Here is a 27,787-nt window from a genome sequence, read left to right as displayed (position 1 = left end):
CTTGAATGAGGCTGCACTTCAGTGTTTAATTCCAATTCCCACCATCTTTACTCTGTGATCTGAGAGTGGTATTGTGTTTTTCTGAGTCATAGGCAGATCTATTTACCACAAGGCTCCTGTTCCAACACCTTGCTGCTTGTTGGTGGACGAGGAGTGGATCAGATGAGGTTTCAGTTGTCTGAGGTGATCTTTGAGCCTTTCTCCCAGTCCCAAGACAGTCCCACGACATTCAGTCAGTCTCAGGACAGTTCCAGGACAGTCAGTCTCAGGACAGTCAGTCTCAGGACAGTCAGTCTCAGGACAGTCCCAGGACAGTCAGTCGCAGGACAGTCAGTCCCAGGACAGTCAGTCTCAGGACAGTCAGTCTCAGGACAGTCCCAGGACAGTCAGTCTCAGGACAGTCCCAGGACAGTCACTCGCAGGACAGTCAGTCTCAGGACAGTCAGTCTCAGGACAGTCCCAGGACAGTCAGTCTCAGGACAGTCAGTCTCAGGACAGTCCCAGGACAGTCACTCGCAGGACAGTCAGTCTCAGGACAGTCAGTCTCAGGACAGTCCCAGGACAGTCAGTCGCAGGACAGTCAGTCTCAGGACAGTCAGTCTCAGGACAGTCCCAGGCCAGGGATCCACCAAGTCTCTTCTTCTCCATCATGTTACTGGAGCTGGCATCCTCTGCAATCATCCTCTGGTTCTGTGTTGTCAGAAGATTGAGAGCTCTCCTCGCTCACTGTCAAATACAACACCATCAGATTAGATTGTGTCTGAGCTGACACTTAATACTGCATGTAATTCATACCAATAGGGACAATCTAATGATGCTTCAAGATTATGTGTATAAGAATATTTGCAAGGCATAAATATGGATCGGTGGAACTAATTTAAAAGGGAAATTCCATCACAAAAAACATTTAGCTCGTTTGGTAGAATGTGATTAGGAAATACAAAAATATGTCTATGTTGCTGAGCAAAGCATCTTCCCTGAATTTATAATAAAAGACACCATACTTGTGCCCCAATGACAGGGATAAGCGCTCAATGAAGAAACCCAATCCCATTTCCCAAAGAAAGTCCAACATGCCTATAAATACTTGTACTGTTTTTTTTACTAAATTGTACACTTTTTTTTTATAACCCTAACTAACCTTACTGTCATGCACTTGTCCTAATAAACTAACCTACACTGTAGCATGCAACACTTTGATGAACATTGTTACTCAGCTGATAGAGTTGTGCCCTTCCTGATGACTTGTCGCACAGAACTTGTAAGTCGCTTTGGATAAAAGCGTCAGCTAAATGACTAAATGTAAATGTACTATGGAACTACATGTTCTACTACTAATAATAAGGTCTATTATTTACTACTGTAATGTTCAGTTGTATTGCATGTACTTATTTGTGTTTCATTACACGTATATGTACATGCTTATCAACAGTTTCACATGTTTTATAGCAACACTACTATCACCGACATCTAAGAAGGGAGATCCCCCCCCTTGAACGGCCCTTCTAAGGTTTCTCCCCTCCACATTGCCTGTGGTGCTTTTTTCCTATTGCTAGGTTTTTTGTGAGTTTTTCCCTTACCTTCGTGTGGGGTATGTCTGAGAGTGTTGCATTAATTAAATTTATTTATTTTAGATTAGATTTAGGATTTTCTGGTGTTTTTGTCTTTGTTTTTTATTTATAGTGATGTTTCTTCTTGACTTGTTTAACACTTTCAGAGCCTGCCTTGTTTTCCTTTTTACCCCCTTGAATGCCCATCATCCACTTCAATGTTAGCGTTAATATCGCCTAATCTACGTTTTTAAATTATGGCTATGTGTCTAATCTGCCCGTCGCTTATCAATGACTCATTTTCCAGTCAACATTGTCGAAGCGGATTGTTTTTTTATCGGTTCATTTCCGTTTTATAGCATTTTGAAAAGCCCTCGTTTTCAAGGAAAATAAAAAGATTCAGTGATAAACGCCCTGTACTGGAATATTCTAGAACGTTGTCATTTTTCGGCCTATTTATGAATCGCTTTCAAATAAACGCTAGATTATCGATAGTATATGTGTACGTATGCACGCTATATAGGCGAGCTGAAAATCGATTCTCTTAGTTCCTGATTGCTCGCACAGCCACACATAGGGGAAAAGCTTATATCTCCGTGAAAACAGGTCTGATTATCCTAAGACTGGTAAAATAGATTCCTTACCTGAGATCAGATGGTATCCAAAAAAATTATTCCAATTCCTGATCGCCATTCCAAAAATCGATCCTTTTATTGATCCAATGCTACATACTGCAAACACATATTACACGCTGTTCTGAAGCTCCACAATGAATCCGATCGGCTCGGGGTACATGCGTGAGAAGTAAAATGTGGATTCCGGATTTTTTTTTCTCATCCATTTTCATTGAGTCCATTCCAAAAGGGTGCATTACCATCTGGGAGACGATAGGGGGCGCTTTTTCACATCTGAGCTCCTGATGGGGCTGGTTTCCCAACGGTAGACTCGGTTGATGAAATATGAATTCAGATCGCTAATAAAAAAATAAAACGTTATTTGTCGTCGTGGGCATTCAGGGGGCGGGCTGATAACACGTGTTATGTCGTCCGTGGCATCCAAAGTGTTAAAGAAGACGTGTTCGGCCCATGGGGACATTAAATACAATTTAAATAAATTTGATTTGATTTGATACACACTATGAACATATTACGTGGCCCATAATGGCCCCCAAACAGCATTGCCAACTTCAACAGACACATGCCCCACCAACAAGCTCCAAATATTGACAATGCTGACAGATGCTACATACCCTACCACATGGCCCCTAATGGGCACCATACGTGTAGATAGATCGGCAGTGAGAACCAGCAGATCACCAGGGTTATCAAGTGGGCAGCTCCCTTCACTGGTGTTTTGTTAAGTTAGTCCCGCGACACCTCGGGAAGGAACAGTTAGCTCCAGCATCCCAGCACCACCCACTCCATGCTAGCTCTCACTGTCCATGAGTCCCACATGCAGAACTCCCTTGTGTTATCCTATCCTTATGTCAAACACAGACAAACACTGTTACAGTGGGTGATAATATTGTCACAAGGAAAGATGAAATTACATACCTGGGTTCCATCCTAGAGGCAAATCTTTCCTGTGACAAAATGGCATCCAATGTAATAAAAAAGGTCAACCAAAGAACAAGATTCTTGTACCGGATCTCCTCTCTGGTAAACAAGAATACCCTGAAGACTAACAGGAGCACTCATTCAAGGGTACTACGATTATGCTAGCACCTCATGGTACCAAAGCACCTCAAAGGCACTAAAAACAAGATTACAAACATCACAAAACAAACTGGTCAGACTACTGCTTGACCATACTCCTAAAACCCACCTCACCCCTGCCCACTTTGACAACCTAGGATGGCTTAGAGTAGATGACAGAGTACAGCTACTTGCAATGGGCCTGGTCTACAAGATACACTACACGACCAAGGTACCCATGTACAGTACATGTCAAAATACTTCCCAAAGGTCAGTGAATACCATGATCACAACACCAGAGGGAGCTCCACAAATCATGTTAAACCCAGATTCGGCTCAAACAAGGGACTAAACACGTTTCGCAATTATGCCACATCAATGTGGAACGCCCTACCCAAAGCTGTAAAGGAATGTGAATCACTACCCACTTTCAAAAACACTCAAAAAACACCTACGGGAGACTGCAATGACAGTAAATTACCAAGTATGGTCTTGTCAATATTCCAATGTACAGTTTTGCTTGTACAGTTGTACAGTGTCCCCCACCCACCCCTCCTACCCAACCTCCCCCCACCACCCACCCACTCAACCACCTCCAATGTACAGTCCCCCCCCACCCCCCACCTACCCAACCTCCTCCAATGTATAGTTTCTACGTCAAATGTATATACTCTCTTTTCTGGACTCTTTTCGTATCACAAACAGTACTGTATTAGCAAATCTGGTATGTCATAAATGTATAGATGTAGCAGTACTGTCTATCTGTATGTCATGTATGTCATATATCTTATGATGAATTGAAAATGGGGGACCCTGATGTAAACAAGACGAAAGTCTTTCTCTGGTCTGCATCCCCTTAACAATTGTATGTATTGAGCTGTACTGTACTGTACCCAGGGGTGTAGCTCCAGATTCTGGGCCCCATGAAATAATGTATTTGTAGGCCCCCAGCGAATGTGAGCGCGCGCAAGCGGAAATTTTTTTGGCCATTTTTTTATTGATGAAAACGCATAATATGGTTTTTACCTATACATTCGGATCAGCAGTTCAGCACCTGCACTGTTGGTGGGTGAGCCTAGTAAAGGATGTCGCATTGCGTTCATCTTCAATGAATGGACCAATGCAATAGTCTACCAAAGCCCCCCCTCTCTCTATATATATCTCACACACACACACACACACACACACACACACACACACACACACACACACTTCAGAAACAAACATAGTATCAATGAGAGCATCAATAATACACCTGAGTGATGTCTAGTAAAAAAAGAAAAAAAAAAGAAAAAAAAATTGGGCCCCCCCCCCCCCAGTGCTGGGCCCTTGGAATCATCCTAAACTACCCCCCCCCCCCCCCCCAGCTACGCCCGACTGTACCCATTCTGCAATCTGTTAATAAAGTTTTCAATCAATCAATCAGTCATAAATGTCATGATAGTTTAGATTAGATGATTAGATTAGATTTTTATATCTGTATATCTGTATTGTGTATGTCATAAATGTCATTATGAATTGAAAATGTAAACAAGACGAAAGTCTTTCTCTAGTCTGCATCCCCATGAGAGAAAACGGTTATTTTTCAATGTATGTGATGTATAGATTGGGGGGACCACAGCTAAAACGGTGATTGAAATGTGCATGGAAGACGGTGATATTGACGGTGGTGGAACCAGTGGTTTCACAGGCACAGGCCGCGTCAGCGAGGGTTTTGTTATGAATTCCTTGGAAGAACATCTGAGATTAGAGTGTACTGTCTCCCAGGGCAGGAGGGAGAGAGGTTCATCTTAATGAAACGTGAGTTTATTAGTGTTAAAGGTTATGCAGTTGTCATGACAACACGTCGCATGACAACCAGAAGGCGGGGCCGTCGTTGCGACGACGAACATCTATGACATCGAACGGTGTTTCCGGGTGTAAGGCAGACCAGAATCTGACCAAGAGCAAGTAGGACTGAGATCACACGAAGACACTCTCTCCTCTCATTGAGAGGGGGGGGGGGGGGGGGGGGGGGAGAGAATGCCACATCACCAGTAGCTTCGGCTACCACGAGGATGGTCAGGCTAACGACCAGGCCTGACCACTATTGGACATAACAGCAAAAGGACGATAATCTGAACACACCGAAAGATCATTAGAATAGACTCTTCAAGGACGATACAATTTGATAACATCTGATAACATCTGATTATGAGGTTCTGTTTATAGCAATAAAACAACGCTTTTCCTCATAAGGTATCTCACAGTGTCGAAGTGTCGAATTCTTACGGAGGTGGAGGATTAGTATGGTTTATGGATTGCACTAACGGGGGAGATAAGGATCTTATCTGCCAGTATCGGAGACGTCAGGACCATTAAAATGACACAACGCAGAGGAATTGGATGGAGGGCCAAGCAGACGAAGACGTGATACTGGCCAGTTTGATCAGAATCTTACAGTTGGTGCCGTGACCCGGATTTGCAAGAGATTAAAACAACGGGAACAGTTGGTTGTTGATGACAGCCGGATTTGCAAGAGATAAGAACAACGGATAAAGACTTTTTCATTAATGGGGCGACAGTGGACAACAATCATCAATGTGTGGGAGAATCATGATCGAAGCAAGGCCGGCCAGCCCTGGGAGAGAGCGTCGAGTCGAGCGGTCATGAGGCGGACCAGCGCTGTAGGAGAAACAGCGCTCCGATCAAAAATGTGAGTTCACTGTGCACACGGTTGTTTTGATCTTTTAAGCCAAATAAAAACGAACAGATAGTGCATCCGTAAATAAGGAGCGACAGAGAAGCCAGCTGTAATAATATGAACAGAGAGCCATGGTGTTTTGGAAATCGAGGGTGTTATCAACAGGATAGAATGAAAAACAAACGGGGCAGGCTGCACGGTTTCTGGTGTTGGGAGTGTAAATGCAGGAGGAGAAAGGGGGGGGGGGGGGGGGGGGGGGGGCGCTTGAATCAGATCGAAAAATTGTTGATGGCGGGACTGTTTTCATAACAGAAGGAAAGTCGAAAGGAGATTGTACCAGTGTGTATTATGTCCGATCAGGCAAGAGTATTAGTCTGAGGAAGCGTCCCCTGATAATGGATAGGAAAGAGAGGAAAAACAGCTGTGTTTTTAGGCCTTGGAAGGAAGGGCAGCGTTTGTTTGTTTGAGAGAGTAGCCATTATGAGCGAGACAAGATGGCCGCCAAAGCGACCACGAGGAGATAACAACAGATAAAGAACCAGGAAGTGACACGTCAACTAAAACACCATCGAGGAGGAGTAGGTCGCCACCTAGTGGCGGAGGGGGGGGTAGTGCTGGGGAGTTTTCATTACCCATAGGGGAATATTTAGATATAGGCCTGTACTACCATCTAGTGGCGGAGTGGGGGAGTGATTCAATAGTCAATCTAATAAGCACAGAGAGTGGATTATTATTATAATAATAATATTAGATATAGAGTTTAATTATACAATGGATTAAATAAGAATTGCACAGACAGAGGAGGTGCAGTTATTTGAATGGGTTAATTATGGAATAAAGAGGGAAGTCCAGTGGGGCCTTCTCACACCTAATAAATAGGCAGAGTCTTGAGGGGACACGTCACCAGAAAGAACTGGCGCGCGCTGGGGGTCACCCGTGGGACAAACGTAAAGCGCCGAGTGGGTATCGTTTAGCTGCTGGTGTCACGCCGGAAGACAACAAAACAGGGAACAGCCCTGTAGGATTAGATATGGGTGTTGAGAAGGTGGGGGACTAATAGCAAAACAAGGGAAGTCGAATGGACAGACGACTGCCGGTGTTGTGTTTCTGCTTTCAAGGGGGGAATGACACCGACAGCGATGGAGATGACCAGGAGACAGACTGGAGGAGGAGGAAGCCGCAGGGGCCAGGCACCGCAGCCTGGTACACAGATCATCCGCGACGAGAGAGAGGAGACGGCGGCGGTGGAGGAGCAGATGTGGAGAGGACAGCCAGAGACACTGAGCAGTAGCAGACCAGGGGAGACATTTTTGCCTAGGGGACCGCGCCCTGGGAGGGGGACCAGCTCAGGAAAGGAGCCGTCACTGAAAGGGGCCCTTGCCCTAGAAGACGGGACCGGCCCAAGATGGGAGGTGTACTGTAAGAGGGAAGGGAGCGCTCTGATTTGGACGTGGGGTACCTAATAGGGGGGCCGAAGGGTTTAGGTGTGTCGTTTGAAAAGTTGCAATCTGTGTTTTTCTCTGTCTCTCTCTCTCTCTCTCCTCCATGACCGTTGTCTATCCTTTCTGGTTTGGGTGTGATGCGGGTAATGGAAAACAATAAGGCAAAACAGCAGACGGCGGGGCCCTAATTGTTATGAGTCCATTTTTGGGTATAATTAATTGAAAAACCAAGTAGTCTGTTGATTCTGAAAGTTGATTGAGAATCAAAGGGGGGAATGAGAGAAAACGGTTATTTTTCAATGTATGTGATGTATAGATTGGGGGGACCACAGCTAAAACGGTGATTGAAATGTGCATGGAAGACGGTGATATTGACGGTGGTGGAACCAGTGGTTTCACAGGCACAGGCCGCGTCAGCGAGGGTTTTGTTATGAATTCCTTGGAAGAACATCTGAGATTAGAGTGTACTGTCTCCCAGGGCAGGAGGGAGAGAGGTTCATCTTAATGAAACGTGAGTTTATTAGTGTTAAAGGTTATGCAGTTGTCATGACAACACGTCGCATGACAACCAGAAGGCGGGGCCGTCGTTGCGACGACGAACATCTATGAGTCGAACGGTGTTTCCGGGTGTAAGGCAGACCAGAATCTGACCAAGAGCGAGTAGGACTGAGATCACACGAAGACACTCTCTCCTCTCATTGAGAGGGGGGGGGGGGGGGGGAGAATGCCACATCACCAGTAGCTTCGGCTACCACGAGGATGGTCAGGCTAACGACCAGGCCTGACCACTATTGGACATAACAGCAAAAGGACGATAATCTGAACACACCGAAAGATCATTAGAATAGACTCTTCAAGGACGATACAATTTGATAACATCTGATAACATCTGATTATGAGGTTCTGTTTATAGTAATAAAACAACGCTTTTCCTCATAAGGTATCTCACGGTGTCGAAGTGTCGAATTCTTACGGAGGTGGAGGATTAGTATGGTTTATGGATTGCACTAACGGGGGAGATAAGGATCTTATCTGCCAGTATCGGAGACGTCAGGACCATTAAAATGACACAACGCAGAGGAATTGGATGGAGGGCCAAACAGACGAAGACGTGATACTGGCCAGTTTGATCAGAATCTTACACCCATAACAATTGTGTGTATTGAGCTGTACTGTACCCATTCTGCAATCTGTTAATTAAAGTTTTCAATCAATCAATTCAATCAATCAACATATTATTCCTAATAACAATATCACACATGAAACAGAAACAACTGAAAATAAAACTCTTACCCAGCTGACATTATTTCTCTTTAACCAAATCTACTGGCTTCCTTTCAATGCTTCTTCCAACATCTCCCTTACAGCCTTTCGCAAACTCTGCACTATGAACCCTCTGCATGCCACTTCTACTGGACATAACCTTTCCATCCTCGCTGTTCAGTTTCTGCTGCCAAATCTGCATATCTATATATAGCTTTTTCATCCTCCAATGAATCCTCCCAGGGCACCGTCAATTCTATAAAATAAATGATATGCTGACTCGCAGACCATAAAACTAGGTCTGGCCTCAAGTTAAACTATTACTTAACAGGTTTTCCTCCCAAATCTACCTGCATCCCCCAATAGCTAGCTCCCTTTAGCTGGCCTGACTCATGTCTGCCTAAAAACCTACCTCCTCTACATTTCTGAATGGCTGCACTCTCCACCAGATTACATCACAAAATCACCTGTACCCTTCTGCTTTCAATTCCTGTCTTGGTCACCATACTGAACTTGAGAAAGACTAGTCTTACAGCCTGACAGAATATGCCTCAAAATTGCCATCTCTGAACACAGTGGACACAATGGGTCCCAATCTACCCACTGTTTTAGGTTCTGTGGTGATGGCATCATCAAGTAGCCGCTATCAGGAATTCTATACGATTTTCCTCCATATTCCACAGATCCCTCCAGCTAAGCTTCCTCTTCTCTACACTTTCACAGTTCATCTGCTGTCACTGCTTAACCTGGGCCACCACAGCCTTTTTACACCGCACTACTTCCTCGTGTTGACATACCTGCTCCATTACCAGCTTCCTCCTTTCTGTGGGACCTGCTTTACTACATACTGGTTTCCGTGACCTGAGCCCTAGGCCCTTTCGGCCTTGTTGCACCTTATTTACAATGTACTGTATGTATGCCTAAGAGCTGCCGTTGCTTCCTGTACTACCTGTCTTGGGTTCCATTTCCTCCCTCTAGTTGGATTTGGGACCAAATTACTAACCGATTTTACTTTCACACACTTCAACTTGCCTGGAAGCCCTGACTTCTCTATCCTTCCTATGCGCTCAACAAGGTCTTTACTAAGTTGTTCAAGCTGTTCATCATCATTCAACTCCCTATTATACCACCTACCCAAACCTTTCACTGACTTGTCCATTATAGAAGGAATTTTTCTCTGGTCAATTAAATGCTTCTCGACGTACTAGGCTTACTAGGCTTCAGCCCATTGAGATTAGCATTTAACTTCTCTAGTAACCTTTTTGTACAAGGCACTGTCATGGTCATCAGAGTTATGTACACCCTAATTGGTGGGAGGAGAGGCCCACCCTGCAGTCTCTCCCCACCTACCACCCACCTTGATGCTCTAATAATTACTCCCATCACAACTGTGAATGCTAGTGGGGAAATAGTACCCCCTGCCACCATGCCTATCTCTAGTCTCTGCCATGTTGTTGTAGAATCAATCACAATCACCCCGGCACTCAAAATAAATCAAAAGCACTCCAAATAAGGCTATGTGGTTACCGAACCAAATGCATTTGCCAGGTCTAAAGATACCACATGTAGGCTAAATATATTTTCTCTATCTTGGCTGCCTGAATCTGGTGCCATATCATACTTGTCTGATTCCTGCTTTCTGCACTATGGTATCTATTAAACAATTCATTTCTAAATAGTTTGCTAGCCTCTATGCCTCCTCCAAGCTCTTGCTCTACACACCAAGAGCTTCGTGTAGATCAGGGGGAAACCTAATTCCCATTTCCCCCTGCTCTACACCAAGCTATTGGTACTTTATAACCTCTTTATCCCATACTACTCTCAATAACCTCCACAAGAATGTGAGGCACACTTTTATAAACCCAGTAGGGGACTCCATTTGGCCCTGGGACTAAAAAAGCCTTTGCACGCCTTATTACAGATTCCACTTCCTTCCACTTCCTTCCACTCCTTGGTGGTTTAATATCCATCATATACTCTACCTCTCCTAACGGTGGTATATCTGGAGGAACAGCCATTCTTTCCTGTATCTGAGTAAGTCCTTTTTAAATATTCAACTACCTCTTGCTTTTAAGCTTTGAGTTGCCCTCCCTTTCCTTCCTTTCCTTGGCTGAACATTCCTATTATTTCCCTCTCTTTCATCTACTGTTTCCTTTCTCCATTGCTCTAAGTCTAAGTAACTCACTGCCACTTTACTGCCATTGTTTTATTTTACTGCCATTATTTATATTTACTATGTGCCACTGCTGCTAGAAGATTTGCACTAAGTTATCTTACCTCTATATGTATCTCACTCATTCATTAAGATTTTAGCTACTGGTTATATTGTATATAGTCCTGTATATTGTGTGTGTACATTGTGTCCTATATGTTACTTTATGTTTATAGTGTCCTATATGTTACTTTATGTTTATATTAGATCTTTTTATATAAACTGTGGGAAGGGGGGAACGTAAATAAAATTGTTCTGTATGTCTTGCACATTATGGGAAATGACAATAAAGTTTGACTTTGACTTTCTTAGTCGTCTCCTCTCCTTCACAATTTTTTCCGGCCTGAGATACTGTCCTCCATTGAACTGCTCACCCGTCCGTTCCGCGACCGTGTAAACAGTAGAATGGCATCTAGATTTGGGAAGAGGGTGATGTCAATTTAGTCTGCCTCTTCCCCTAGAATATTAAAAAAGATAACCTAAGGGTAGATATTGTGAATATCCTGTTCCGTCTCAAAAAAGGGAAATTCAAGGTCATCTCTCACTTAATTGTTCTTCTGATGTTTTTCTTTGTTCTTCCCCCTTTTTTTCCCATTATGGTTTTTGTGAGATCGTTTCCTCATCTTCATTGAGGGTTATGCCAGGGGATGCTCTTTCATTGTAAGCTTGGTTGAGACATGTAATGTGATTTTCGACTATATAAATAAACTTGGCTTGACTTGAAAGTGCACATCTTCCTTTTGTTTCTGCCACGCATGTGCAGTCATTGTTGTGAACATATCTCCTTCCATCTACATATCTCCTTCTATCTCCTTTTTTTTGTCATTCATTGTTTTGGGTTGGTCTCTACAGTATCTGTCAAATTGGCATGAAAGCATGTTGTGGTATGTGGTGGGAATTCCTATTAATAAGTGGCAAAGTGTAATAATGCTATGTGTTACGTGCGGTGTGTGTATGGGGATGGATGTGTATGTGTGTGTGCATGCAATCACATGCATGCATATTTAAAAAGATATGACCACCGCTTATTTTTCGTTCTTTTACTAGTAATCATTTAAGGAATAGAAATGAAAAATTTAAAAATTCTATTTCAGATTTTAAAGCTACTACAAGGAGAATATTCAACAATAATACATCACATCATATATCATTGTCAGATTACATACCATGGTATAATTACAGTAAACACATGGAACCATTGCTGAAACAACTGGTAGCCCAATTCTCATGATAAGAGATTTAGCTCCCGCCCGCCCCAGCAGCATCCCACATGGGATATGTTTTGAAGAAGAGAGTGTAAACAGGCCCTTCTAACCGTGAATGTGGAGTTATTTTTTTGATAAAGTTTTGTTTGGAAAGGCTTCCTGTGTGGCGTAATGCATTTCGCCAGAACTCAGACTTGGTGGCACACAATACCAAAAAGAAGAGAGACTAACTCATCAATTATCTTTCATCTCTCATCATCGGCCTCATAATGTTTCTGTTTTAATCCTACCAAGGTATGGACATTGAATTTACAAGGATTGTATTAATATTATTATATTATAATATTATTGATGTTGAAATCTTCCTAGTTGTGTGTTTAAAGGGGAACTATCTTACTATTTATTTCACTATTTGGGCAATTTTACACAATTCCTGTGAGTCTATGGAACACATCTGTACGTTTTTTTTTATTATTATTATTTTTAATCATTGTTTTGTATTTCTAATCAAGTCCTCTAGAGCATCATTTTCTGCACTTCCAGATTCCAAGCTGTTTTTGGCTGGGCTCTGCCCATACTCACTGTATGACAGTCACCCACAGTCTGCACTGGCAGACAGAGAGAGAGATAGAGAGATAGAGAGGGAGACTAATTAATTTCGCTGCAGGGGGCATAATCCCACGGGACAATGCATTGGTAACTTGTTTCAAATGACAATATATGGATGGATTGCATGGATCGGAATACGCGTGGGAGTGTGCGCTATGATATTTTGCAACAGGTTGACGTGACGCGAGTGCTGATAGAGAGAGCGAGAGAGAACGAGCGAGCGAGAGAGAAGGAGAGAGAGAGATAGAGAGGGAGAGAGAGAGAGAGAGAGAGGGAGAGACAGATAGAGAGAGGGAGAGAGAAAGGAGAGATGCTCTGAGAGCGTGCGTGTTTCCCCACACACACGCGCAGTCGGGAGTGTGTGTAAATGCTCCGTGACGACTCGAGTTGCACCGTATGAGAGCCTCTCTCTCCCGCTCTCTATTTGTCTGTCTCTCCCTCTCTCTCTCTCTCACCTGCTCGTTCTCGCTCTTGCTCTCTCTCTATCAGCACTTGCGTCACATCAACCTGTTTGAGGAAGTGTCAGTGACAGGGAAACCGCTTTCGCATTATTTCCACTCGCTCCGTTGTTGAGCGAATTGTTGATTGTGGGCGGTGGCTACAACCAGGGGCTGAGATATACAGATCAGTGCCTAATTCACGTCAGCGAACCAGTCAAATCAGAATGGCTTGGTTCAGTGGGGGAGGACCTTGTCTCATCTGAACTGGAGGAATGCGCAAAAATTTACATTTGCGACATATAGTGTTGATACAACCCCACATTGCTAGAAAACAATGCTAAACACTGGAAAAGGCAATTTATAAGATAGTTCCCCTTTAATGTAAAGAACAGAGACTCACACCACTCGCTCTGTATTGGGAGGAAGGCGTCGTCTCCGTTCTCCCTGACCATCTCCTCGATCTTGTCCAGCAGGTCTGAGATGCTCCTGCTATCCTTCTCTGGAATCTTACTGTCCAGCACGTGGTAATAGTTCCCACAGTACTCCAGCAGTCTGTGCAGCTCCCGCCCCCCTCTCTGAATGTGCTCCTCGATGGGCGTCCGGCCCAGCCAATCACCACAGCTGAACAGCACCATGGTGTGGAGGCACGCCCTGTCGCCGAACAAGGTCTCCATGTGGGACAGCAGAGTACGCCTCTTCCTGGCGGTGAGGGAGGAGACAACAGGGAGGACCAATAGGAGAGTGTGGGGTCCGGGTCGGAGGAGGGCGGCGCCACGCTGTGACTCCTGGCGGATTCGTTTCGGGGTTCGTCTCACGGAGAACCAGTCCCAGCCTGGGGTGTCCACTATGGTGACCCTGCGTCCAGACACCAGGGCCTGCCTCCTCAGGCACAACTCTGTCTCCTGGCCAGACTCAAAGTCCCTCCGGCCCAGGATAGAGTTACCCACAGAGCTCTTACCCACTCCCTTCCAGCCCAGCAACAACACCCTCAACTCTGTAGTGAGTGAGTAAGAGAGAGAGAGAGAGAGAGAGAGAGAGAGAGAGAGAGAGAGAGAGAGAGAGAGAGAGGACAACCGATCATATTATATACACCCTGCTGTATTTGGCATACAAGACAACGTTTTACAAAGTTATTGAGAGTGGTGTAGGGGTAAAACATATGACATTATTAAATCAATGTAATCTGGCAATATGTGCAGTAAATCAGCAAAGATTCTTAACCCAAGGGTGTGGTGTTTGTCGGGGCTCTAACCTCAGCCCTGCACTCTTCAATATTTTATATAAAAAACCATGCCATTTCTGTTTTTTCCATGTTGGTCTAAATCAATAAACAAACTATCAAAACGTACACAGACTGTGTAACTCTGTTTCAGACTCACTATGTCAGTCAGTAAAGTGGTTTTGTTTGCATTTGTTTGTTTGAAGTTCAATTTCAACTCTAAAAGATGTCTGTACATATTAATAATAATCACAACTAGACAATTCCGCGCGGGGGAAATTGAAAGTGTGGGTGACGCCTGTGCACCGCCGGCCAACGGGAGAGGGTCTCTCGCGAGTCTCTATGACAAACGGTTCAAAGGATACAAAAAGGGGGCGCGGCCTAAGGATCGGGGGAGTGGTCAACATAGACCATTTGAAACTTTTCAGACTTTTCGAAAATTTTCAGAGTTTTAGAAATGTTTCGGACTTTTCCAAGTTTGAGATTTTTCGGACTTTTCCGAGTTTTCGAAATTGTTTGGACTTTTCCGAGTTTTTTAAATTCTTCAGACTTTTCCGAGTTTTTGAAATGTATCAGACTTTTCCGAGTTTTTGAAATTTTTCGGATTTCTCAGAGTTTTTAAAAATGTTCGGACTTTTCCGAGTTTTAGAAATTTTTCTGACTTTTCCGAGTTTAAAAAATAATTCGAACTTTTCCGAGTTTTTGAAATTGTTCGGGACTAAGGGGGTGTGGCCTAAGGGGGCGTGGTCTAATGATCAGGGGAGTGGTCAACATCGACCAATGAAAGAGGATATCCCTACCGAGTACAATGGAACAACCCGCAAGTCTCTACGACAAACGGTTCAAGACATACACTGAGGGGGTGTGGCCTAAGGGGGCGTGGTCTAATGATCGGGGGAGTGGTCAACATCGACCAATGAAAGGTGGTCAACATCGACCAATGAAAGAGGATATCCCTACTGAGTACAATGACACAACCCGCAAGACAGAGGGCGCTGTCAAGCAATTCAGTACTGCTATGAAGGGTTAAGTCGATGAGGTCATTGGCAGGGCAGCTGAGCCATGAGCCTCACAGCTGTTAGGCTGAACCAATCATGAGCCATGAGCCACACAGGTGATGCAATCAACTATGACTTTGCATTTTCACGTTGAATGTATTCCAATGGAGGCAGATGCATGACTGCATTGTCACGTTGATTAAAAGAAAACTATACGAGATGAAGCGTTGTGACGCGCACGTGAGCACTTCAACGAGTAGGCGAAGGGTTGTGTGCGATATTGTGGCATTCCTTCGACAATTGTGGCCTAGGTGGCGATCGGAACAGAAGGGGAAAAAAGCAAAAAAATCATCGGATTCCTAGAGTGGGATTACATTGCTGTCTATGGGGAGGAGAACCTTCAAACAAATGGTCATCAGTTGAGATAGAAATGTCCAATTCCATTTATTTTTCTTTTGTGAGCGAGCTGACAGCCGTGTCATCGTGATGATGTGTTTTTTTTTATTGAGATCACTCTCGCGATTTACCCAAGGTAGTGGAAAAAAAATTATTACAGCAGCCACACTCTAACTTGCAATGCATTTCCAATCGGACCGAAATCTTCCCGTTTAAAGTCGATTCGTAGCCAAACGGTGCAGTGAAACTTTCCGAGTTCGAAGAGCGATGTTGCCATAGGCAAGCCGGTCGTTTTGATACCTTTCACGTGTATGGGGCGCGAACGCTCTGGCAGGAGTTGTGTTTGCAAAATCGGTGGAATAATAATAAAAATAAAGAATAGTATAGATTACTATAGTGTGGGTGGCAACCTGGCTTCGCCAGGTCACCCACACTAATAATAATCATGATAATCATACACATATTTTATATCATTTGAAAGCCCTAGTTGTGATCTTCAATATGGTACCAAATATGAGGTACTTTGAAATGCCCAGTAACTAATATGCAATAACAAACCCATGAAGTTGGGTAGCTGGGTAGCGCAGCGGACTAAGCGCTCGCCTACCACCGCAGAGACACTGGGTTCGAATCCAGCTGTCAGCGGTACCTCCGGCTTGGTCAGTCGTCCCTACTAACACAATTGGCAGTGTTAGCGGGTGGGAAGCCGGTGGGGTATGTATCCTGGTCATTGTAAACAGCGACTTCTACTGGTCGGTCGGGGCGCCTGCTCAGCAGGGAAGGGATCCGGGGGAGGTAGTGTGATCCTCCCACGCGTTAAGGCCCTCCCATAGTCGAGCAGACTGTACACAGAGCAGACTCCGCGGAGGTCCATTTGGACTCTTTGAGCCTTCATAGTCGAGCGGACCTCCGCGGACCAATTTCCTACATGCGCCAGTTTACACAATTGTCCCCACGCTGTTCAACTTCTGTCATGTCGTCGTCATCCGATGTCAAAATAAAGAGTATGTTATCTCCGTTTCCAATATTTCGATAATAAAACGGGCAGTTTTACGCACTTGAATAACAGGTATATAGGCAGCGAGATGCAATGTACCGTATAGGCTTGAGGTGGACAGTGCTGGTGCTGAAATGACAAACACGCATTGCATGAAATAAAAGCACCAGTTTTATTTCAAAATATTGGAAACGGAGATAACATTCTATGTTATCTCCGTTTCCAATATTTCGAAATAAAACTGGCAATTTTACACACTTCATTTAGAAAAGCCATTCAAACATCTCTCTTGGCACGGAGCGAGTGGTCAGAGTAAAATGCAGATCGGCGTCACATTAAATGCAGTTCGATGTCAACCAAAACGCAGAGCAGCGTTTTGTGTGACACCAAGTCAGCGGCGCGGATGTCCGCGCGTCAGAAAATAGTAGCTTCGCACCTGTGGGTTTGCTGTCCGCTGAGATCAAAGCTCAAAGAGCCGCGCGGACCTCCGCGGAGTCTGCTCTGTGTACAGTCTGCTCGACTATGGGAGGGCCTTTACACTCCCCCAGTGAGAGTCCTCACTGTCAGGTGAAAAGAAGCGGCTGGCTGACTCCACATGTATCGGAGGAGACATGTGATAGTCTTCAACCCTCCCTAGGCCGGCAAGTTGGGGGGGGGGGATGCACGCAACGACCAGGAAGGGAATTGGCATAACGACTAAATTGGGATGGAAGAAAAATACGGAAAAAAGGGGGAGAAAAAATAGATCAAAAAACAAAGTACAGACTGAGGGCGGGATCCACTAACAGAAGCTGTTGGCAGAGAGAAAGAGAGAGAGCTCGGAGGATGTTCACTTGTTTAAACAAACTGTATAAACACCATAATACTGTTGATTAAATTTGGGACTCTGTCCCTTTCAAAGTGGAGCATGGTGCGGTTTGCTGTTGGTGTACTAGTGTGAACGCAATCAGAATTTATATAGTACCTAATCTAGGAAGCGCAGGGTTTTGGGAAGTGAGTGTGAATGAGAGTGTGCGAGAGATAGCGTGTGTGTGTGTGTGAGTGTGTGTGTATGCGAGTGAGCGAGCATGAGAGAGTGTGTGTGTGTGTGTGTGCGAGCGGGATTTTCCTGAAAATTATCTGTCCAATAGAATAAACTGCTTGGCGACTGCATGTCCTTTGTTTACAAATTAGGTTAGCTCAAAAAAGGGCAGTGTGAACGCAAACCAAAATCACACAATGTATCATTCTCACATTTGGTCCACAAGAAAGTCCGGACTATCCATGGACTTTCAGATGTGAACACGCCATAGCGTTTACTTACTTACTTACTTACGCCTTTTACCCCGTTTGGGGCATAGGCCGTCAATAAGGGTTCTCCAAGCATCCCGATCCTGAGCCAACCTCTCAAGCTGGCCCCAGGTGTGTCCCATCTTCTTGGCATCATCTTCCAAGTCTCGGCGCCAGGTGTTTCGTGGTCGGCTTCTTTCTTTTCCCTTGGGGGTTCCACCTGAGAGATTGTCTTGTGATGCTCAGGGATGGTTTACGGAGTGTATGGCCAATCCATCTCCAACGCCATTGGAGAATCTCTCTCTCTGCTGGCTGTTGTTGTGTTCATTGCCATAGGTCTTTATTGCTGATGGTGTTAGGCCAGCGAATCTGGAGGATTCGGCGCAGACAGGTGTTTAGGAAAACTTGTAGTTTATTGGTTGTTGTGACAGTGGTCCTCCAGGTCTCAGCGCCATAGAGTAGGACTGACTTCATGTTGGTGTTAAATATCCTGATCTTGGTTGTGATGGAAATGTCTCTTGAGCTCCAGATGTTTTTTAGTTGGAGAAAGGCTCCTCTGTCCTTGCCAATCCTGGCTCTCACATCAGCATCTGTTCCACCTTGCTTGTTAACCATGCTGCCCAGGTAGGTGAAGTTGTCTACCTCTTCCAACGCTTCTCCTTCCAGAATGATGGGTGATGTGTTGTCAGCATTGATTCTCATGACCTTGCTCTTCCCTCTGTGGATGTTAAGCCCAAGCCGAGTAGAGTTGTCAGCGATGGTACTGGTCTTTTCCTGCATCTGCTGCTGGGTGTGAGAGAGAATGGCCAGGTCATCTGCAAAGTCGAGGTCTTCTAACTGTGTCCATAATGTCCATTGTATGCCATTTCGTTTCTCTGCCGTGGATTGCTTCATGACCCAGTCTATTGCCAGCAGGAACAGAAATGGTGACAACAAACAGCCCTGTCTCACTCCAGTTTTTATCTGGAAGGCGTCGGTGGGTTGACCGCCATGAATTACCCTGCAGGTCATCCCCTCATAGGAGTTCCTGATGATATTTCTGTACTTCTCTGGCACTCCGTAGTGTCTGAGTAGTTTCCAGAGGGTCTCTCTATTCACGCTGTCGAAAGCCTTTTCGTAGTCAATAAAATTAATGAATAGGGGTGAATTCCACTCTAATGACTGCTCCAGTATTATCCGCAGTGTTGCAATCTGGTCTGTGCAGGATCTGTTTTTGCGGAAGCCCGCCTGGTGGTCTCGTAGCTGTGGGTCGACGGCGTCCTTCATCCTGTCCAGTATAATCCTGTTGAATACTTTTCCTGGGATGGAGAGTAATGTGATCCCTCTGTAGTTTGCACATTGGCTCAGATCTCCTTTCTTCGGTATTTTGACGAGGTAGCCCTCCTTCCATTCTGATGGGATGTGTTCTTCTTCCCATATCTTCTTGAAGAGACGATGGAGCATCTCTTCCATCGTCTCTATATCGGCCTTCAGTGCTTCTGCCGGAATACCGTCGGGTCCTGCAGTCTTGCCGTTCCTCAGCTCCTTGATGGCTTTGCGGATCTCTTCTTTTGTTGGCACGCTGCAGTCTATCAGCAGATCCCTGTCAGCTTGCTGGATGTCTGGTGGGTCCTGTGGTGCTGGTCTGTTTAGCAGTTCCTCAAAATGTTCTACCCATCTTTCCTTTTGTCTTTCCTCTCCGATGATTGGCTGTCCATCTTTGTCCTTAACTGGTCTTTCTGGTTTACTAAACTTTCCTGACAGCTTCTTGGTGGTGTTATATAAGTCTTTCAAATGTCCATGTCTAGCTGCTTCTTCAGCCTCTGCCGCAAGACTCTCTATATAGTCCTTCTTGTCTGCCTTGATGCTTTTCTTAACCCTTTTTGTGGCTTCTGTGTACTGGTTTTGTGCTTTGACCTTTTCGGCTCTTGTTCGACTGTTGTTGATTAGTGCCTTCTTCCCTTTCCTCTCCTCTATCTTCCGCAATGACTCTGCTGATATCCACTCCTTGTGGTTGTGTTTCTTCGGGCCCAGTACTTCTTTGCACGTTGTACTTACTGCTTCCTTCACAGACTTCCACTTCTTGTCGATGTTTTCCTCCTCTTCTTCCATCAACTCTTGCAGGGCTTGAAACTTGTTCCTAAGTGTGAGTTTGTATTCTTCTAACTTGGTTGGGTCTCTCAGAAGTGGGGTGTTGAATGTTTGTCTCCGATTCTTCTCCCCTGTCCAGTTTTTCTTTAATTTCAGCTTCAGCCGGGCAACCAGGAGGTGGTGGTCTGAGGCAACATCAGCTCCTCTCCTAACACATACATCTTGAAGGGACCTCCTGAACTTCTTAGTGATGCACACATGGTCTATCTGGTTTTCGGTGTTGAGGTCCGGTGAGATCCAAGTAGCTTTGTGTATCCTTTTGTGGGGGAAAATGCTTCCGCCGATGACCAGGTTGTTAGTGGCGCATAGGTTTGCGAATCTCTCCCCGTTGTCGTTCATCTCTCCTATACCTTGCTTTCCCATTGTCTCCTCGTATCCTCTGTTGTCACTTCCTACCTTGGCATTGAAGTCTCCCATTATGATGTTGATGTCTCTTTCTGGGTATTTCTGAATGATGTCCTGTAGTCTGCTGTAGTATTCTTCTTTTCTCTCTTCATTGCTGTCATTTGTAGGGGCATAGCACTGGATAATGTTCATGTTTATTTTTGCCTTCATAGTTCTAAAGGAAGCTGCAATGATCCTAGGACCATGTGCCTCCCATCCAATAAGTGCTCTCTGGGCAGCATTGGACAGCATCAAGGCCACTCCCTGGGTATGGTGTGCATCGTCCTCTTCATGGCCTGAGTACAGTGTCATCTCGCCTGTGGCGAGCCTCTTCTGGCCGGATCCGATCCACCTTGATTCACTGATTCCGAGTATGGCAAGATTGTAATTCCTCATCTCGGCAGCCACCTGCGCAGTCTTTCCGGCTTCATACATGGTCCTTACATTCCATGTTCCGATGGTGGTAATGGCCCTGCTTGAGAGAATGGTGGTCGGCAGGGTAGCTTCCGGATGTTTCCGGCTTTCACTACACTGCGTCATACTTCCTACCTGAGGTCCATCCTCTCTCAGGGCCGGAGATTCTTGGTTTTTCTTTGTTGACGTTTTTGTAGCAATGAGGTTTTTACAGGATGGGGTCGCTGGCCCCAAGCCCAACCTTCCACCATTTCTGGCTTCTGGTGTTTTGGAGTTGGTTTGTTAGTCCCCTCCCCTGGCCTATTGTCTTCCAGGTAATGGATTGCAGCCTCATACCACGTGAGGCCAGACAGGTTTCGGGTTGTGTACAAGCTGTCTCGGCACGTCAAGCCCAACCAACTCCTGCTACTGTGTAACGAAAGCTGCGACCAAACGAGCATTTTCGTCCCAGCAGCACAAGACAGGCAGAGCAGTGGCTGTGCAGTCATTGCTCCCCCAGTGAGCCTGAAACAGAGTTACACAGTCTGTGTACGTATTTATTGTTATACAACGGCATGCAAATTTCTCGATTCTGATTGGCTGAAACAGTCCATTTACACGTATGTATAGGGCTCAATCCACGCTCCTGGTCCCAGGACCCGCCCACAACCGAATCACATCACTCCGCCGGATCACTCCGTCGGGAAAAACAAGATGGCGGACAATAATCTTTAACAAATGGATATGTTGATAGCGTCATAATGACTAAATATAAAGCGATTCTGTCACGGCGAATGTCTTAGTCCTTTAAACAATGTTGGATGATGTAATTGATGGGTCATGGGTCATTGTAGAACAAAAGAAAAATCGCGGATTGATTGATTGATTATTTGCAATTTTATTTTAAATTTCTTCTTCCTTCCCCCTGACTGCAGCGTTCACTCTCACACTGTCCGACGCTGGCGTACCCACCCACCCCCACACACACACATTCACATACACGCGCACACACACACACACACACACACACACACACTCCTGTCTGCAACAGCGGGGGAGAGTCAGACTGAGAAGCAGCTGAGTGCTGCGCTGTTTTAAGTGAGCATGGTCTATTGAATTGATTTAATTGGTTGATTGCTATTACTGTACGCCTGGTTTCCAACTGGTTAAGTTTAGGCCCTCTAAAGTAGGTTTAAAAGAATAAATAAAAAAATAGGGCGAAGAAAACGTTTTTTTCCCTATAGGGCAAAGAAAACGTTTTAATTTGTTTTACCTACTTTCTATAGAAGCATCTAAGAATGAAGTTCTATAGAAAGTAGGTCTGCATACCCTTAACAATTGTGTGTATTGAACCATACTGTATTGTACCCATTCTGCATCTGGTAATAAAATGTTCAATCAATCATTCCAATAACACACAGTTGGATGTGTTAGTTTGTTGGATCCGTTGGATGCACTTCCGAGCTGCTTCCACATGAGGCAACTTCTCTCAATCATTCCAATAACACACAGTTGGATGTGTTAGTTGGTTGGATGCACTTCCGAGCTGCTTCCACATGAGGCAACTTCTCTCAATCATTCCAATAACACACAGTTGGATGTGTTAGTTGGTTGGATGCACTTCCGAGCTGCTTCCACATGGAGGCAAATTGTCTTTTTTGTTGTTGTGGGAACTACTTTTTCTGGCGGATGGTTTTTTCAATAAATCTTCGATTAATGTGTTTATTGTATAGCAATAAGGTTGGATGAATGTGGCAGTTGTATAAAAGCATTACACCACTTGCAGTCGTGATTTGTGAACAATAAACCATGCCTAGGGGGGTCTAAGGTCTAACGACCACCCCTAGGCATGGTTTATTGTTCACAAACCACTCCTGCGCGTGATGTAATGCTTAAATTTAGACCAACATGGAAAAACGGAAATGGCATGGTTTTTTCGTATTTTAGTTTTAAACGAAAATCGAAAATACAGAGCCGTTTATGGTATTTTTTTGAGTCAGTGTAGATTTTGATAGTTTGTTTATTGGACTGACATGGAAAAAACGGAAATGCCATCGTTTTTTGGACCCTACCCTTCCTCACCAAATATGAAAAGTATAAACATCGTAGAGAAACATGTGCATTTTTTTTCTCAAATTAACAAAAGGTTTTCTGAACTTATTAGATGAAGAAAAACTCCCAGTCCTACTCGGGGAGGACTCAAGGAGCTGCCTGAACTGAGGGACAGTGAGTGGCAGTCACCGGACGCACGTTGTTGCCGTTATATTTGATAGTTAATTTTTGTTTAGCTGTGTGCTGATAATAACATTATTATTTTCTACTTTCATCTACTGTATTTTCTACTATTTACTATCTGTTTTCTAATAAGTTAATTATTGAATTAATGTTTAGCTTTTCAATGTTTAGACACTTGATTTGCCAACATGTACAGTGTTACGTCAATAAAGCCATTTAAATGTAATTGAATTGAGAGAAAGAGAAACGAAGTAAGAAAGAAACAGAGAAAGGAAGCAGAAGAATATGAGGAAGATATATATTATATAGATAGATAGATAGATAGATAGATAGATAGATAGATAGATAGATAGATAGATAGATAGATAGATAGATAGATAGATAGATAGATAGATAGATAGATAGATAGATAGATAGATAGATAGATAGATAGATAGATAGATAGATAGATATAGAGAAACAGGGAAATGTATATAGAAAGACAAAAGGGGACAGAGAGAACTAATGAACATGACTAAGCTACTCCCTAAGACAGTATTTCTGGTAAGAACCCTGTCTTCTCATCTACAGTGTAGCTTACTGGAGTGGTTGTAGCAGGCTGTATCACCAGTTGGGGAATGAGAGATGTGCAGAAATTCTAAATATCTCTCTCTCATTTCACACACGCGCATGCATTGCTCACACACACACACACACACACACGCACACGCAACTCCTCCTTACCTCTGGGAGGTCCGCCTATCATGTGATCCCTCTGTCTGGCATGCTCTTCCATCCTCATTCTCTCCTCCTCCAGAGCTCTCCTCGCCTGTTCCTCCTCCAGCAGAATCAGTTCATTCACCTCAAAGTACCAGCCTGGGCAAGCACAAAAACACAATGTTCCATTAACATTTTTTATTAAATTTAAATTAAATTACTTTTTTGTTTATTTTAGTACAGGCAATTAAAAGATAAACAACAGTATGAGGCTAAATGAAATTAAACAGACATGACAGGAGAAATATGTTTAACTATAAACCTGCCACAGGTTAGTGGAATGAGTATGCCTATTTTGACACAATACTATTTTGTATCTTGATTGTTTTGATTGTTGTTATATATATATATATATTTCTAAAAACACAATAAAACAATAGGCTGTTGTTTTTAACATATTTTGGTTAACATCTTTCTCTGACTGTTTGCATTTCTAAGGTCTTTTTGGGCTTGCCATCTGTAACATCATATTCTAACATTAGACTCTGTAACATCATATTTCTTGGCTGCTCGACGATTGTTTGATGACTCTGCTTTGTTGATCACCATGATCTTAAAATTGGCATCATAACTCCTCCTCTTGTTTGTTAACTTGCTCGACTTTTGAGCCACTTTGCTCAAGCTGGTCGCTGTGTCTCCATCTCTCCAGGCGCTGTGTATGCGTGTGTGAGAAGGAGAGGGAGATGCAGCGAGAAACAGTGGCTTGCTTGGGGAACTCATTTGGCACGATCTGTTGTTGTGATTGTATAATGACATTTAAAGGTCTAGACCTCGAAAATAAGACGACGCAGCTTTTTCAGTTATTTTATAGGAAAAAGACCCAGTCTTATATTCAACACAATATGGTATACTGTATGTATAAAACATGAAATCCAGTCCAACCTTGGTTGTCAGTGATCATCTCTTCTACCTTCTCCATGAGTTCTGGCACCTGTGTGTTGTCTGCATCTTCCTTCCTCATGTTATCAAAGGCATGGTACCTAGAGGCAAGACAAAGAAAATACGACTATGAAAGATGGAACAGTTCAAATACATTATTCATCTGTCCCTGTACTGTGACTAGGTTTGCACAAAGAAACATTTGAACTGTTTTTTACCTAGATTTATCATGTGCGTACTGATGAATAATATTGATGATGACAATGGAAATATCAAATGAGTGTGACGTGGGTAAAACAAACAAACAAACAAAAAGAACCCTGTCCGTCTTTTGTTTTTTTAAGTGTGCTATCCAGTTTTGGTGGATAGTTTACAAACCTATTTACAATCCATGTACTTCTTAGAATTATTCAATTATTATCTTATGTCATCATGAATCAAAACAAAATCATTTGAGGCAAATTGTGAGCCAAACATGAGCGTGGAATATGTTTGTAAACACAATTTAAATCCTTTGTAAAAAGATAAATAAATAAAAGAATAATAATAAAAACACAATTCTAAAAAAGACAACCAAACAACAGTGAAACAGTAGCTTTTCAGGTAGTTTTCTAGCCGTCCCAGAAGCCAATTTTCCTCTGAGGACAGTGTGTGAAAATAGAAGCATCTCAATTCTCTGACTCTCCCCAAAACGACATAGAGTACCTTTAAGCTCGTCTTCTGAGTAAAGAAAAAAGCATGTTGGTACCTGCTTCCACACCGTTCTACCAACCACTGCAGAGCCTCTCCAGTGTTGGCTATGTGCTCCTCGACGAAGGTCCCCTTAGGCAGCGTGTCTACCCCAGTGAACAGCACCATGGAGTACCTCCAGGTCCCTCCACCCAGAGCCCCCAGCTGGTCCTCCGCGGCCCTCCTCTGGGACTCCGTGAAGGGCTGATGGACGGACACCACCAGCAGGATGGTGTGCGGTCCGGGAGGGCAGAGGATGGCTCCCATGCACGGCCCCTCACTGTCTAAGCTCGGCGGGGGGCGCGGCCCCGCCTCGGACTCGCCCGCGGCGTTGTCGTTCTCGTTGGCCTCACCCTCGTCCTCCGGGCTGCTGGGGACGGCCCACGCCGGGGTGTCCACCACGGTGACGCGCCTGCCGAAGATCTCCGCCTGGCCCACGTTGCTGTGAGTGGTCTCCGTCCCGGCGTCGAAGTCTTCGTCCCCCAGGATGGTGTTGGCCGTGGAGGTCTTCCCAGCCTTGCGACCTCCCAATAGCAGTAGTCTGCGCTCAGGGGGGTGCCGGCCGCCATGGTCCCCTGTTGGGAAAATAACATTTGAATCATAACAGTTTTGTTTGTTTATTCCTTTCCTTTCCTTTCCTTTGGGGGGGGGGGGGTCATTTGTGGTTCCTTGGTTGGATATTATAGAGTCCCACTTTCAGGCTCTGTTGACTAAATCCATTTGAATGTGGATGAATCACCCGTTGATTCAATTATTCATTGGCTTTATCTAACCAGGGTAATCGTGGAGTGAGGGCTACAGTGCTCTTTCACTGAGAGAAATGTCAGATCTTTCCTTCCCTGCAGTCTACGGAAGCCCACCCTCTCTCCTTACCACCATCCCAATTTACATCCTCTATCCTCACCTCCTCTTTCATTTCCTTTTTTCTTATCCTCTGCCCTTCCCTTAGACCCCCCACCCCAGCCCCACCCCTCTGCACATTGGAAGTGGCAAGATCAGAGAGGAGGAACCCTGGACCTCTTCCAGAGTCTTTTGAGATAATGGCACAGGGACAGAATGTGATGCACGCCACTTGGAGTGGATGACAAAAGGACAGAATATGTGTTGTAAACAGGATGGCACAATGACCAGATACAGTATGTAATCTGAGAAAATCACACAATTTGTGTTTTGAGAGGATGAGGAAAGCCAAGCAAATATTGGGAGAGGGGTGGGGTGGTAGTGGGGGACTGAGCAAGGAAGGAATGTATTGATTGATCCCAGTGACTGACTGCTGTATTGACTTGTGTCCATGTGAGTTTGTAAAGACAGGAAGTGGACACGGGCAACAGTTTCCTGCAGGTGTTTCATTGCGAAGTCCAGAGGGCTTCGCACCAGATGCTCTTGAGTGTTGAAAAATAAGTGACAGACATGAGGTGATGAGAGTCCCATACGGAGGAGGATGACAAGCCACTTACCAGATTCAGAGGCAGAGGACACAGCAGCCATCTTGTGTGTAGAACCTCTGGCTTCCTCCTCCCCGGCCCCCCGTCTCCGTCTCCTCCTCGGCTCCACGGTGGCTTCCCCTGCTCTCCTTCCTCCTTCAGAAAATGGGCTGCGGGGCAACGGATCCTGAGTGATCTGAGAAGGGCTGGCGGTCAAAACGTTTCCTCTTAGCTCTCTCTCTCATTCTCAGCCTCATTCTACTGCGGTACATAACACACACACACACTATCTTTATTTCCCGTGTCTGCCCCCTCTCTCTCTCTCTCTCTCTCTCTCTCTCTCTCTCTCTCTCTCTCTCTCTCTCTCTCTCTCTCTCTCTCTCTCTCTCTCTCTCTCTCTCTCTCTCTCTCTCTCTCTCTCTCTCTCTCTCCTCTCTCTCTCCCCCTCTCCTCTCCTCCTCACCCTCTCTCTCTCTCCCCTCCGCTCCTCCTCCCTCCCTTCTCCTCTCTCTCTCCTCCTCTCTTCCTCCTCCCTCCTCTTCTCCCTCCTCTCTCCTCTCTCCTCTCTTGCAGACGAGGAGTCAATACCTTCCCTGCAGCACCTCTGGGAAAGTGTCTCGTCATTTTGAGAGGAAACAGGGAGCTGATCCTCCCACATAGACACACACAATATGCACGCACACACACAGGAGCACAGTGGCAGAAGCAGGAAGGCTGCGGTCGAGGGACAGTCTCAGACTGACACATCCAGAGAGAAAAGATTCAAGAGAGAGATGGACAAATTAGAGCGATATAGAATACACACACCGAGATGGACATATTCAGAGAGAGAGAGAGAGAGAGAGATGGACAAATTAGAGCGATAGAGAATACACACACC

At 44.7% G+C, this 27,787-nt stretch overlaps 1 protein-coding gene across 1 annotated transcript; it reads right to left on the bottom strand.

The window, feature by feature from the left end:
• Positions 1-430: 430 nt before the first annotated feature.
• On the bottom strand, positions 431-27,069 carry LOC311241129 (GTPase IMAP family member 8). The gene is made up of 6 exons (XM_084329841.1): positions 26,941-27,069; positions 25,503-26,058; positions 24,758-24,855; positions 23,843-23,974; positions 13,499-14,092; positions 431-726 (listed from the first exon to the last, which is right to left on the bottom strand). Exons 1-6 carry the CDS (start codon positions 26,969-26,971, stop codon positions 653-655), a joined length of 1,485 nt encoding a protein of 494 aa, XP_084185967.1. The 5' UTR covers positions 26,972-27,069; the 3' UTR covers positions 431-652.
• Positions 27,070-27,787: the final 718 nt, after the last annotated feature.

This window comes from Notolepis coatsorum, assembly GCF_963971535.1.
Source record: "Notolepis coatsorum genome assembly, chromosome: 14".
Taxonomy (NCBI): Eukaryota; Metazoa; Chordata; class Actinopteri; order Aulopiformes; family Paralepididae; genus Notolepis; species Notolepis coatsorum.
This window is presented reverse-complemented; position numbering and strand designations above follow the sequence as displayed.